The sequence below is a fragment of the Thalassophryne amazonica genome, chromosome 7 (genome assembly GCF_902500255.1).
Source record: "Thalassophryne amazonica chromosome 7, fThaAma1.1, whole genome shotgun sequence".
Classification (NCBI taxonomy): domain Eukaryota; kingdom Metazoa; phylum Chordata; class Actinopteri; order Batrachoidiformes; family Batrachoididae; genus Thalassophryne; species Thalassophryne amazonica.
In genome coordinates, this window is record NC_047109.1 from 68,023,647 (window position 1) to 68,038,497 (window position 14,851).

A 14,851-nucleotide genomic window follows, 5' to 3' on the forward strand; every position below is an offset into this window, starting at 1 on the left:
AGGAGTCAGTCCATTCACAGGGGCGGGAGCAGCCGCCTGCTCTTCTTGCAATCTGATTGGCCACCCTGTATGCTTCTCCAATTGTCATGTCAATCATTGTGCTCGATGTAAGTCTCCGTTATGTGATCAAACGGAAACAAAACTGAAACCTAGAATAAGACTGCGCCATGTATGAAACACTACAGAACTTTTATTTTGACACAAATTCAGGAAGTGGTTCTGAAGCTGCGCCGATTAAATGCTGTAGCTTCACCGATCACGGACTTTCCTCGTGTTAACAGCAGCGCGCGGTTCGAGAACACTGTATATTTCCATAATCTCTATAAATATGGGAGGGCCGGCCCATGCACGTCTAAACGTGCAGCGGCCCACCGGGCAAATGCCCAAAATCACAGATTATCAGTCCGAGCCTGAGTCCAGGTATTTAGCCACAATAAGTAATTAAGTCCAAAGCAAGTTTGATCCTTTTTGTTGTTTTAAAAAATTATTGTTCCACAAAAAGGGTTTGTATACTCTGTGTAACCTCTGCACCAGCGTCAAGGAGCAATAGTATGTTACTGCTTAAAAAAAAGGTATCTGCATCATGTTTTGAAAACTGTTTAACAGTGTCTCAAAACTAAATATTTCTTGCACCCAGGTTGCACTTTGCCACCCAAATTTCCAGTTAATCAAATTAGAACAAAGCAGTGGTGACATCATCTTCAGAGATGATTGCATGAGTTTAAACACTTTAAAACCTTTCAGTAGCAAAAAATAAAAAATAAAATAAAATAATAATAATAATAATAATAATAATAATAATAATAATAATAATAATAATAATAATAATAATACTCTATATACATAAAGGGCTACGTCTCTCTGTCTGTCCCCAAACTCCCAAACTATAATATGTAGACCTAAAAACTATATATTCTGAATCCTCATGACATGGAGAACAAATTGGTACCATTTTTTTTAAAGATGAACTGAAAATTACCCCCAAAATAGCCATTTATGTAAGACCATACAGTGTTGTACCATGTGCTTTTCATGCTGCCACTTCTGTCTGTCTTTCTGTCTGTCCGGGATAAACTCCCAAAGTATAATATGTAGCCCTAAAAACTAAATACATTCTGAATCCTCATGACATGGGGAACAAACTGGTACCATTTTTTTAAAGTCGAACTGAAAATTACCCCCAGAATAGCCGGCTGTGGGTATGACCAGGCAGATTCAAATTTCGGCCCTGTATATGTGTTTGCCATCTCTGTTTGTTTAATCCCTTTCTACAGCACACTCAGCACAGCACAGCCATAGCACACTCAGCAAAACAACAACATGCTTAGGCTGAGGCTGTGGGTATGGCCAGGCAGATTCAAATTTCCAGCCCTGTATATGTGTTGGCCATCTCTGTTTATTTAATCCCTTTCTACAGCTACTTTATGTTCTCAACTGTTAAGCACCTGACTGTCCTGTACAACCCAGTTTGCTTTCCTGTCCGAATACATTCATTTTATGTTTGTAAAGTTGCAATGTAAAAACAGTGAAATGCACCACTACCTCAATTTTGATTCATTGATATTTACATTTACTCTTACCTACCTTTTGTGTATAATTTTGTTATAAATTTGATTGCAGTCTGCATGAAGGACTTTAAATGTGTTTGTCTTTTAACCAAGTATTTCCGCTTAGTTTGGCGAGTCAACCTCTTATAGTTCTGCTGGACAAACTTTAACCCATTAACTATTATATTGATAAGACATCAGCATTACAAAAACAAATGTTGGGCAATTGTTTTGATTAAAATGATTGGCATTTGGCTTATGTCTAAAACAGTTTAACCCGGGCAGCGCCGGGTACCCCAGCTAGTAATAACCTAAAATGCTTGCATGAGGAAAACCTATTCTGAATGTTTGCTATGATGAATTTTTGTATACCAAGACAATTTCAAGTACAACAAAGCAGTGGTGACACTATCTTCAGAGATGAGTGCATGAGTTTGACTCATTTGACATCACAGCAAATCATGTCCAACAAAAGGAGACTTCTGACGTGACGTCCAACTTGTGCTTAACTCACTCATGAATAATGACGTCCAAAATTGTTCTTTTTTTTTAATGCAACATTAAATATTTCTGCAGCACAAAGGTTTTTCTTAGTACAAGTCTTCTTGGCATGTTCCCTGGCATGACAGGTTACTGGAAGCCAAAAAAACAAACAAACAAACAAACAAACAAAAGAAAAAACAGATCACTGAAAAAGTAAAGGGAGGAAAACTTTTTTCCAGTCTTTTCTGTTTTCTGTGGGCTTCATTTCACTGTGGTACATTGTTTAAAGCAACCTGCTGATCCCTGAACCTGTCCTGGGATGGGTAATCCATCATAACACAATACCGTTTTAATGGTTTTTGTAGTGGAATCTGTTGAGCACAGCTCCATAAACTGCTTTGTTTGTGCTGTATATTTGTGTTACTATACAGCTCAAACAGAAGGATTCACAAGTAGTTGTTTTGTAACAATATTGGGATGTTGAAGACATTTTAAAAATGATTATCCAACATTAATTCAGTTTTACCCCAATTTCTTATGGGAATGCATCAGTGACACAGTATTTTAAACACTATTAAACCTTTCAGTGGCAAAAAAATAAATAAATACAAATACAAATAATAACCTAAAATGCTTGCATGAGGAAAAACCATTCTGAATGTTTGCTATGATTAAATTTTTTTTCATACCAAGACAATTTCAAGTATGAGCAAATTAATTTTAAAAGTATGCATGGATAAATGGAAACCAATGGCACCCATTTAAACCAGGAAAAAGTGTTTTTCAACTTAGATCAGCAACATAACATGTGTGATAATTGCAAACACTGGGTTCAAACATCAAAATGGCCCATGTGTGGTTCTTTTAGTTCAACCATTACAAACAGCTGAGGCTTGACCTTGTGTCTTATGACCCCAACTGACTTTAGATATCACATCAGTGCTTTCATTATGTTAAAACTTGTTTCTGTTGGTCTCTCTCTTTTTCTGTTCTGCCCAGGCTTTTCTGAAGGTAATGTTATTAGCAGCATCCCATCTTGGCAGAGGGATTAACTCCAGCCTGATTCAAACTTGACTTCCACTGGTTATGAAAATCGGCACTCCAAAACTAAAACGGTACGTCTCACTATGTATAGTAACAAAATACCAAAGTCAGTCTAATCAACCTGACTTGGGATTTATTCTTTTGACTTGTGGATAAACTGATATTTATGTTCTCTCATGTTATGCTTCATCTTAGGCAGGGGCTATGATGTTTGTGGAGTCTGTTGTCCGATGGGGGGCGTTGAGCATCCTGCTCCAACTCGGATTAGGTGTGTCTGCGGGAAGCTGTCCTCCACGATGTGTGTGTCGACCTGAGGGTAAAGAAGTAATCTGCTCTGGCAAACATTTCAGTTCTGTGCCAGAGGGGTTTTCTAGTAATGTCAGACGTTTGGACTTATCCAACAATAAGCTTAAGACTCTGGGACGTCGCCAATTCTTTGGCCTCCTGCAACTTCAAGAGTTGGACCTTAGTGATAATATAATCTCCATGATTGAAGTGGAGGCTTTTCAGGGCCTACAGAATCTCAGGATGCTTCATATTAAGAATAATCGGCTCAAGATAATCCCAGATGGAGTGTTTTCAGGCTTGTCAAGTTTGCGTTTCTTGGATCTCAGCCAAAATGAGATTCTTGTCTTCCTGGACTATACCTTCAAAGAAATGGTTAACCTTCAAATACTGGAAGCAGGGGAAAATGATTTAGTGTTCATCTCCCAGCGGGCTTTCTTTGGTCTGCAGAATCTACAGGAGCTCAACATAGACCGCAGCAATTTAACGTCCATTCCCACCGAGGCATTATCACAGCTGCAGACCCTGATACGTCTGCGCATGTTACGTCTCACCATTTCTGCACTGCCCAACAATGCTTTCCGTCGGCTCCACCGTCTGCAAAGTCTTGTGATTGCCAACTGGCCAGCCCTGGACACACTGGCTAGCAACAGCCTGATCGGACTCAATTTGACCTCATTGATCATAAGCAGCTGCAATATAAGTGCCATTCCTTATTTGGCACTTCGTCATCTGGTCTATCTCCATGTCCTGGACCTATCATACAACCCCATCACTGTTATCCATGGGAATTTGCTTGGGGACCTGCTTCGGCTTCAGGAATTACATCTAGCAGGAGGGGCCCTACTTCGAATAGAGCCAGGAGCCTTTAGGGGCTTGGTCTACTTTCGCATGCTCAATGTCACATCCAATCAGCTCAGTACATTGGAGGAGAGTGCCTTCCACTCAGTGGGGAATCTTCAGGTGTTGAGGTTGGATGGAAATCCTTTGGCATGTGATTGCCGCCTTTTCTGGGTGGTCCGCCGACGTTTACGTTTGAACTTTGATGGACATCAGCCTGTGTGTTCATCACCAGGTGCAGTGAGACAGCGTGAATTCAGAGACTTCTCTGAGAAGGAGCTCCCAAGACTGTTTACTTGCCGCCCTGCTCGTGTCCTGGATCGCAGGCCGCAGGAGGCTAGAGTGGAGGAGGGCATGACTGTACTTTTTTCCTGTAATGCTGATGGGGACCCATATCCATATATCACCTGGATATCATCCCATAAGAATGTGATTTCTTCAACAGGACGAATTAGAGTTTTGCCCAATGGTACTCTAGAGGTGCGTTTTGCCCAGGTTCAGGACACTGGCACATATCAGTGCTTGGCAAGCAACGCAGCTGGCAACGACAGCCTGACTGTTGGTCTTTATGTGAAGGGGCTTCCTCGGAACCGCACCATTCCCAACTTTACTGAAGAGGACTGGGTTGAACCTTCAAACACCCAAGCTGCCAACTCCTCAGCTCAAATATCCAAGCCATACCCATTTGATGCAAAGACACTGATCATTGCCACCACCATGGGCTTCCTATCATTCCTCAGCTCAGTGGCCATCTGTTTTGTGTTCATGTTCTTCTGGAGCCAGAGCAAAGGCCAGATCAAGCACACAGCCACTATTGACTTTGTTCCAAGGTCATCAGTGGGAGGAGGAGGGGATGGAGGTGAAGGTGGCAGGTTCACCATGAAACTTATTTAATGCAAAGGAAAAGCTGAAAGGGTTCATGGTACTAAATGTGCAGCTTTAGGACATGGACCTCAAATACTGAGGACAAAGCTGAACCACTTAGTTGATGTAGCATCTCAATTTTGAGACCTTAAATCTCAACACTCACTTGTCTTTGTTCACCACTCAATAATGAAAATCTCATCTCACAGTCGAAAGAAAATAACTGTTAGCAGAGGTTTTTCATGGTTTCTGTGCTTTTCTTTAAATCAACTGCTTGTACTTTGAATAAGAAAAACACTACTTATCTACTAATTAAGTGTAATTTTTAAGTTAATCTAGCAGTTAATTCAATTTAGTGCGTATTTTCACAGATTTGGGGGATTAGCAAATGAAAACATTTGATGTTTAATGTATATCAGGTGCTTGTTGATCTCGTCACATTGTACAAGTATATTTAGCTTCAATTAAATGCCAATAATCATTGGACTATGGGGTTCCTCTGTGTGTGAAGGATTGCCTCAAGCTCAATCAGTATTGATCATCGGTATTTTCCAGCTTTAATGTGTGAATATGTGACTATAAAGCTTTTGATAGATATAATACAGGGAGTCCCCCAAAAAAGTGCCACAAAAATAAAGCCATAGAAAATCTATACACTTTTGGATACTGATATCAGTCATATGTCATCTTTAAGCATATCTCAGGGAACTTTATCTCTGGTGTTCATTTCTAATTTCATCTCAGTTTGCAAGAGTTTTGACATTCACAAGATGTGCTCAGTATGTGTCTGGTCAGATCTCCCTTTGTTAACACTGTAAACTTCACAATCCTCCTTACTGTTTTTCTGTCTGGAGATTTTCTAACTGCAAAATGACATTGATATTGTCATTGGGTTTGCACGATGGATTTGGTGTCAAAGTAGAATTCCACTAGTTTCCCTTTTTGCTCGATTTTAAGTGGCATCCTCATTGAATCAGTCTCAAACTACATCAGAAGAAATTTCTCACATATATCTTGAAGCCTGGAGAAAAAAAACCCCCACAGAATTCAAATTAGCCATTACAGAATTAAAGTCAAATGATTTTGTGGCACTTTTTTTTTTGGACACACATAGAATAAAATAGCCAAATATGATTATTGTTTTACACTAGCTTTCTATTAAATGTGTGAGAAGAATACTTTGTAGCTTTTAAGAATAAGCTGTTTCATTGATGAGTACTGCTTACTTTAATTTTGTCAGCTTTCTCTTATTTGTAACATTCAATTTTATCATCTAATAACACTGGATCATCCCTTGTTCCAGAACATGCTGATTGGGTTTTTTTATGTTTGAACTACCCACTATTTTTTATTTATTTATATATACTATTAATTCATCATTAAAGGTTCACATCATGCTGAAAAATGTGCCTCTGTAACATTCTCACCATCATCATCATGTAAATATTAGGCCAAGGGCATTGTGCTCTGGCTTTATTCTGCCATTTCATTGTATCTATTTCTGGAGATTAGTGTCACTCCAACACATTACTGCTGTTGTGTAGAAACTTCATTGTGTAGCTCAATGCACAGTACACACTATGAAACAGACAGTACAAATACGATTGACAGCTCTGTATTTTTTCTATTTTGTTAAAAAGTTGTTTTTTTGTTTTTCATTTCGTGTTATTAAATGCTTATATTTAAACAATTCTTGTGTGTGTGCATTACCTGGATTCATTCCCTGAACTGGTAACAGTATAGGGCTTGGAGAACAAAAAAGGACAATGAGTGAGTGAGTCCATCACAGCTAGCTTGCATAGAAAAAAGTAAATGCTGTTATCTTGTATCAGTCTCAACACTGCATTTAATCTATTGTTAGACTCGATTGATTGGCTTTGCTCAAAATGTAAATGAGTCCACCCACCACTTTAATCATACCTTAGATCTTGTTCTGACTTATGGTATGGAAATTGAAGACTTAACAGTATTCCCTGAAAACCCCCTTCTGTCTGATCATTTCTTAATAACATTTACATTTACTCTGATGGACTACCCAGCAGTGGGGAATAAGTTTCATTACAGTAGAAGTCTTTCAGAAAGCACTGTAACTAGGTTTAAGGATATGATTCCTTCTTTATGTTCTCCAATGCCATATACCAACACAGTGCAGAGTAGCTACCTAAACTCTGTGAGTGAAATAGATTATCTCGTCAGTAGTTTTACATCCTCATTGAAGACAACTTTGGATGCTGTAGCTCCTCTGAAAAAGAGAGCCTTAAATCAGAAGGACCTGACTCCGTGGTATAACTCACAAACTTGCAGCTTAAAGCAGATAACCCATACGTTGGAGAGGAAATGGCGTCTCACTAATTTAGAAGATCTTCACTTAGCCTGGAAAAAGAGTCTGTTGCTCTATAAAAAAGCCCTCCGTAAAGCTAGGACATCTTACTACTCATCACTAATTGAAGAAAATAAGAACAACCCCAGGTTTCTTTTCAGCACTGTAGCCAGGCTGACAAAGAGTCAGAGCTCTATTGAGCTGAGTATTCCTTTAACTTTAACTAGTAATGACTTCATGACTTTCTTTGCTAATAAAATTTTAACTATTAGAGAAAAAATTACTCATAACCATCCCAAAGACATATTGTTATCTTTGGCTGCTTTCAGTGATGCCGGTATTTGGTTAGACTCTTTCTCTCCGATTGTTCTTTCTGAGTTATTTTGCGCTGCGGTGGTTTGAATCATATTTATCTAATAGATTACAATTTGTTCATGTAAATGGGGAATCTTCTTCACAAACTAAGGTTAATTATGGAGTTCCACAAGGTTCTGTGCTAGGACTAATTTTATTCACTTTATACATGCTTCCCTTAGGCAGTATTATTAGACAGCATTGCTTAAATTTTCATTGTTACGCAGATGATACCCAGCTTTATCTATCCATGAAGCCAGAGGACACACACCAATTAGCTAAACTGCAGGATTGTCTTACAGACATAAAGACATTGATGACCTCTAATTTCCTGCTTTTAAACTCAGATAAAACTGAAGTTATTGTACTTGGCCCCACAAATCTTAGAAACATGGTGTCTAACCAGATCCTTACTCTGGATGGCATTACCCTGACCTCTAGTAATACTGTGAGAAATCTTGGAGTTATTTTTGATCAGGATATGTCATTCAATGCGCATATTAAACAAATATGTAGGACTGCTTTTTTGCATTTGCGCAATATCTCTAAAATTAGAAAGGTCTTGTCTCAGAGTGATGCTGAAAAACTAATTCATGCATTTATTTCCTCTAGGCTGGACTATTGTAATTCATTATTATCAGGTTGTCCTAAAAGTTCCCTGAAAAGCCTTCAGTTAATTCAAAATGCTGCAGCTAGAGTACTGACAGGGACTAGAAGGAGAGAGCATATCTCACCCATATTGGCCTCTCTTCATTGGCTTCCTGTTGATTCTAGAATAGAATTTAAAATTCTTCTTCTTACTTATAAGGTTTTGAATAATCAGGTCCCATCTTATCTTAGGGACCTCATAGTACCATATCACCCCAATAGAGCGCTTCGCTCTCAGACTGCAGGCTTACTTGTAGTTCCTAGGGTTTGTAAGAGTAGAATGGGAGGCAGAGCCTTCAGCTTTCAGGCTCCTCTCCTGTGGAACCAGCTCCCAATTCGGATCAGGGAGACAGACACCCTCTCTACTTTTAAGATTAGGCTTAAAACTTTCCTTTTTGCTAAAGCTTATAGTTAGGGCTGGATCAGGTGACCCTGAACCATCCCTTAGTTATGCTGCTATAGACTTAGCCTGCTGGGGGGTTCCCATGATGCACTGAGTGTGTCTTTCTCTTTTTGCTCTGTATGCACCACTCTGCATTTAATCATTAGTGATTGATCTCTGCTCCCCTCCACAGCATGTCTTTTTCCTGGTTCTCTCCCTCAGCCCCAACCAGTCCCAGCAGAAGACTGCCCCTCCCTGAGCCTGGTTCTGCTGGAGGTTTCTTCCTGTTAAAAGGGAGTTTTTCCTTCCCACTGTCGCCAAGTGCTTGCTCACAGGGGGTCGTTTTGACCATTGGTGTTTTTCCATAATTATTGTATGGCTTTGCCTTACAATATAAAGCGCCTTGGGGCAACTGTTTGTTGTGATTTGGCGCTATATAAATAAAATTGATTTGATTTGATTTGATTTGTAACTCACCAAATTAAAAAGACAGCATAATGCAGATAAACTGATTAATTTGCAGCAAAGTTTTATGACTCAACCCCAAAGCAACATTGTGTTGTCTATATAGTATTCATTCATGCTCTATACTCACTTACTCCAGTCAAGAGCGGGACCTGGAGCCTATCCCAGCAGTCATAGAGCGTGACGCAAGGTACACCCTGGACAAACACCAGATAAAAGGTGCAGAACAACACATTCACACACACCTACTGTGAATTTAGTCACCAATTCACCAAACCTGCACGTCTTTGGAAGTGGGAAGAAGCCATAGCACCTGGATGGAACCAATGCAAACATGGGGAGAACATGCAAACTCTGCAAATAAAGCCCAGGAGGGATGCCAACCCATGACCTTGTGGCTGTGAGGCAACAGTGCTAACCACTGATCCACCATTCTGCCCCCTATGGAATTTGCTATTGACATGTCTGCTCTGTTCTTCACGTCAGTGTTAGCTAACGAGATAAGTTAGGCTAGAAATTATAGGGAGAAACATGATTCCCAGTAGGTGAGCAAAATATACAACATAAAGAATAAAGAATAGATGGAAACTGGCATTAAAGAATAGACAGAACGTGCGGCTGGGGATGGTGCCAAAACATTTAATCAGTACTGCATATTACTTGTTACTCATATTAAGACATTGCATGTTGTGCTGCCACCTGGTGAGCACTGACTCCTGTTAGACAGTTCAAGATTGTGTATCCATATCAAAGTATGAATTTCACATATAAAGGTCACAGTCAGCATTGTATCTGTATGTGCACTGGCATGTATGTGGCTTATTTATTTTTCTATGTATTTATGTCTTGCATTAAATCAATGCTTGATTGTTGTTAAACAGGGAAATAACTGAACATCTTAACGTAGTTCTGTCTCTTCCTCTGAAATGCATCCATTGTTGTGTGAAATTGGCAAGAAATTACTTTTTGCTTTTCTCTCTTTTTTTTTTTTTTTTTTTTTTTTTTTGCTTAATCGAAGCATGTTGACTTCAGTGTGGGAAGTTTATCTTTCTGAGACAACAAGTGGCCTGGTCAACCCTTTGCAACACAGCAGAGTTGGTTAAAGCTGGCAGATTGCCATGTAAATTTGTGTGAGCAGAGGTGCATGTACGGTACATCTGGAAAGTATTCACAGTGCTTCACTTTTTCCACATTTTATTATGTTACAGCCTTATTCCAAAATTGAGTAAATTCCTTTTCCCCCTCAAAATTCTACTCACAACACAAATTTAATAAATTTTGCCAATTTATTAAAAATACAAAAACTAAGAAATCGCGCGTACATAAGTATTCACACCCTTTGCTCAGTACTTTGTTGATGCACCTTTGGCAGCAATTACAGCCTCACGTCTTCTTGAATATGAAGCCACAAGCTTGGCACACCTATCTTTGGGCAGTTTTGCCCATTCCTCTTTGCAGCACCTCTCAAGCTCCATCAGGTTGGATGGGGAGCGTCGGTGCACAGCCATTTTCAGATGTCACCAGAGATGTTCAATCAGATTCAGGTCTGAGCTCTGGTTGGACCACTCAAGGACTTTCACAGAGTTGTCCTGAAGCCACTACTTTGATATCTTTGCTGTGTGCTTAGGGTCATTGTCCTGCTGAAAGATGAACCTTCATCCCAGTCTGAGGTCAAGAGCACTCTGGAGCAGGTTTTCATCCAGAATGTCTCTGTACATTGCTGCATTCATCTTTCCCTCAATCCTGACTAGTCTCCCCGTTCTCCCCACAGGATGATGCTCCCACCAACATGCTTCACTGTAGGGATGGTGCCTGGTTTCCTTCAAAGATATTACACCTGGCATTCACACCAAAGAGTTCAATTTTTGTCTCATCTGACCAGAGAATTTTGTTTTTCATGGTCTGAGAGTCCTTCAGGCAAACTCCAGGCAGGCTTCTTTGATTTATAGATGATGGAGGCCACTGTGCTCATTTGGACCTTCAAAGCAGCAGAAATGTTTCTGTACTCTTCCCAAGATTTGTGCCTCAAGAGGACTACAGACAACTCCTTTGACTTCATGCTTGGTTTGTGCTCTGATCTGCACCGTCAACTGTGGGACCTTATATGTAGACAGGTGTGTGCCTTTCCAAATCATCCAGTCAACTGAATTTAACCCAGGTGGACTCTATTTAAGTTGCAGAAACGACTCAAGGATGATCAGTGGAAACAGGATGCACCTGAGCTCAATTTTGAGCTTCATGACAAAGGCTGTTAATGATGTGTTAATGTGATTTTTATATTTAATAAATTTGCAAAAATCTAAAAAAAAGAAAAAAAAATAATTTTGGAATAAGGCTGTAACATAACAAAATGTGTAATACTGAGTGAAAATAGTGAGAAAGTGAATATTTTCTGGATGCAAAAAACCCTTCCTGCAGATGTCACGAACCCTGTTTGTCCACATCCTCTGACACTCCCTGGTGACTGTTCCTGGTGTTATTTTCACTTCCCTGTGGGTTTTCATGTCTATGTGCTGTCTTTATCCTTGTATGTCATTGGTGTTTATTTTAATGTTCTGCAGTTTAGTTCCTGAGTTATTGTAGTCTGGTTTTAATGTGTTTCATTCCTGTGTTTATTTTATCATGGTTGTGTTTCTATAGATATATTGTAGTTAGTTCTTCCTGTTTTATTTTAATGGTCTTGGTTTCCTTGTGTGTTTTGTTAACTTTCTTCCTGTGTTTCTCCACAGCTCTTGTCTGTCTATAATTACCCTCACCTGCCATCCATTTGTGTGATTACCTCCAGTGTGTATTTATACCCCTGTGTTCCTCCTGTGCATGGCTTGAATGTTTGTACTTTGGTGGTTTCTTCTTGCCATTACTTCTACTTTTTCCCAGTGATTGTCTTCTTGTTGTTGACTTGTATTTGCCTCTTGTGAATATTTTACCTTGCTTGCATTTTGGACACTTTTGCTGTTAATTGCCTCTCATGTTTTTGGACCTTTCGCTGCCTCTCTGACCACCCTCCTGTCTATTTCTTCACAGACACTGTTGCCAGTTGTGGAGTGCTCTCCTGTGTACCAACCTTTGACCCTTCCCCACATGAGTCATTAAAGACTGTTTTTGAACTTGCTGTTTTTTCTCCACATTGGGGTCAGAACCATCCTTCCACTTGTGACAATTTAGTGTCATTTACTGTCTCTTATGCATTGTCTAAATTTTTGGCCATCATATTATTGTACTCCTGAGTGACAAATCAGATGTTAAACAACAAATTACCCTCACTTCATCTTTGTACAGTTTGAGACTTGCACTGCAAAACAAATCACTGTGCTTATGTCACTGGACAGAATAACCCAGAAAAAAGAGGGGAAAAAACCTGATTATCACGTGTGAGCAGAGATTTAAACCCTTTTGGATTACCTCTGCATGTCTCAATCTGTTATATAGGTCTGTGTGGTGGGTGTTATCCTCCGGCCCAGCTTGGCCTGCCATATTATCTATTTTAATGCAACGATTTGCTCCCACTGGACAGAAAGCCAAAGGGGCAGATTAAAGCTTTGTTTATAAATCATTCCTCCCAATGACTGGCAGACAGAACATCACTGTCTCCTCAGATCTGCTGTTAGGAGAGTTTCAGGCTACTTCACTTTGGTAAAGGTTATAGTAAATTCTTCAGTGTGGCACTTTCAGGTCAGACACTTTCAATTTCTTTATAGCATTAAATACATTAAGACATAAGAAGTAAAAAAATAAATAAACAGAAATTTGGCAGAAGTATAAAAGAAAATAAGCAAATATAAATAGGGTGGCATGGTGGCTTAGTGGTTAGCACTGTTGCCTCACACCAAGAAGGTCGTGGGATTGCTTCCTGCCTGGTCATTTCTGTATAGTGTTTGCATGTTCGTCCTGTGTTTGCGTGGGTTCCCTCCGGCTGCTCCGGCTTTTCCCCCTTCCAAAGACATGCAGGTTAGGTGAATTGTAAACTTTAATCTCCAGCTCCCAATGGAACGTAATTGGAGGAAGTGGGTATAGAAAAAGAATGGATGTCTTAGAACATATGTAAATGGCCTATATTACACCAGGCACATAGTAGGGCAGCAGCTCACAGACCACAGCATAAATGTCATTGCTAGTTTACGACCAACACCGTTGCATTTCCACATCCAGTTGCCATGTTATTTAAGCAGCAATTGCACTCATGCTCATCTGTGCACCAATGGACGTAAAATAAGGAGTGGTCAGGTGCAGTGTTTCACATTTGTCATAAGGCAGCAGCAAAAGACTGCATCATAGACCAATAAAACATTGGTCCAAAGATGACTGCAGAGTTTTTCTGCTATTTATACAGTGTGGTTTTCATACACCCCTTTCATAGGTGGCTTCACAATGCATATAGTTGTTGCTTGTATACACAGGGAGGTGCATTAGCAGCTATATTCTATCTACACATTCATTAAACTAAAGGAAACCTGCAAAGAAAATGAAATAAAAGTAGACAATATACAAATGGAAAGCCCAAATTTTGAATAACTTTTGGTTTGTACCATATTTTAACTCTGGTTTTATTCTTCCCTGGGTTTACAGGCATGATTGCTGCTCTCGTAATCATTAATTATGCGTGTATTAATGATTTGCATGCAGTGCCATTTCCTTACTAGAAAACCCCTCAGTCCTGAGTCCACCATCTAAAAAGCAACATATCGGGTTCAAGTGCACATGAGTCTTGAGGGAAAAGACAGATAATCTGGTTTATACCCAGAACTAATTTTCACTTAGGCCATGTGCTGTGAGAAAAGTAAGGTGATGCTGGACACCATTGCACCTGAGGTACTTTCCCTTATACTCTAAAACCAATAAAGTTTACACAATAACAATAAATGAATTATATACTAATACAAGTGTATACTACTTATAACTCTGTAAATATATACTGCGTACATATGAAGTAATATGTTGCAGTTAAAGGTATATTTGGAGTCTGTATTTGCAAGACTCAACAGAGTCATAGAAGTCTAACATCATTTAGCAGTTTATTCCACAAATTAGGAGCACAATAAGTACAACCGCAGCCCGTAGACCTCTTTACCTTAGGAACACTGAGTGAACCTACACCCTGAGACCACTAGGCACATAGGGCTCAGTAAGTTCCATAAGACAAGAGGGTGCACAACCAATCAGCATTTTATACATCATCAACAAAACCTTAAAACCTGCTTCCACATTTACAGGAATCAAATGAAAGGAGGCCAAAACAGCTGTGATTTGATCAAATTTGCTCATTAAAACTGTAGCAGCCACATTCTGAATCATCTTATCCTCTTACACAGTGAAACAGAAAACAATATGTCTGGAGGGCACAAAAGCAAGGATCAGTGTTTCAACACCAGGTTTAATCATTGCAGTGTTTCTCGAATGGCATAACATTAATGAAGAAAGAATCATGAGGTTACAGTGAATGACACATTTTACATTGACTTTCACAGTACTGAGGTAACTGTGTTACCAAAAACACAGCCTGGAAGAAAAACAAGCTTAAATGATTCAATCGCTAAAAGTTACAAGCAGCCTCTGGCAAGGATGTCAAGGCTCCATGTTTTATTTTACCACTGGTTATAGGACTCAGATGAGCCACGTTAC

The 14,851-nt window shown here is 39.5% G+C and overlaps 1 protein-coding gene across 1 annotated transcript in view; it reads left to right on the forward strand.

Moving 5' to 3' along the window:
* lingo4b (leucine rich repeat and Ig domain containing 4b) overlaps positions 1-5,843 on the forward strand; it is a 124,797-nt gene extending 118,954 nt beyond the window's left edge. Inside the window, exons 2-3 of the mRNA XM_034174379.1 lie at positions 3,030-3,145; positions 3,270-5,843. Coding sequence (XP_034030270.1) covers positions 3,279-5,093 — 1,815 coding nt within the window. The 5' untranslated portion in view covers positions 3,030-3,145; positions 3,270-3,278 and the 3' untranslated portion in view covers positions 5,094-5,843. The remainder of the gene's footprint in view (positions 1-3,029; positions 3,146-3,269) is intronic.
* Positions 5,844-14,851: the final 9,008 nt, after the last annotated feature.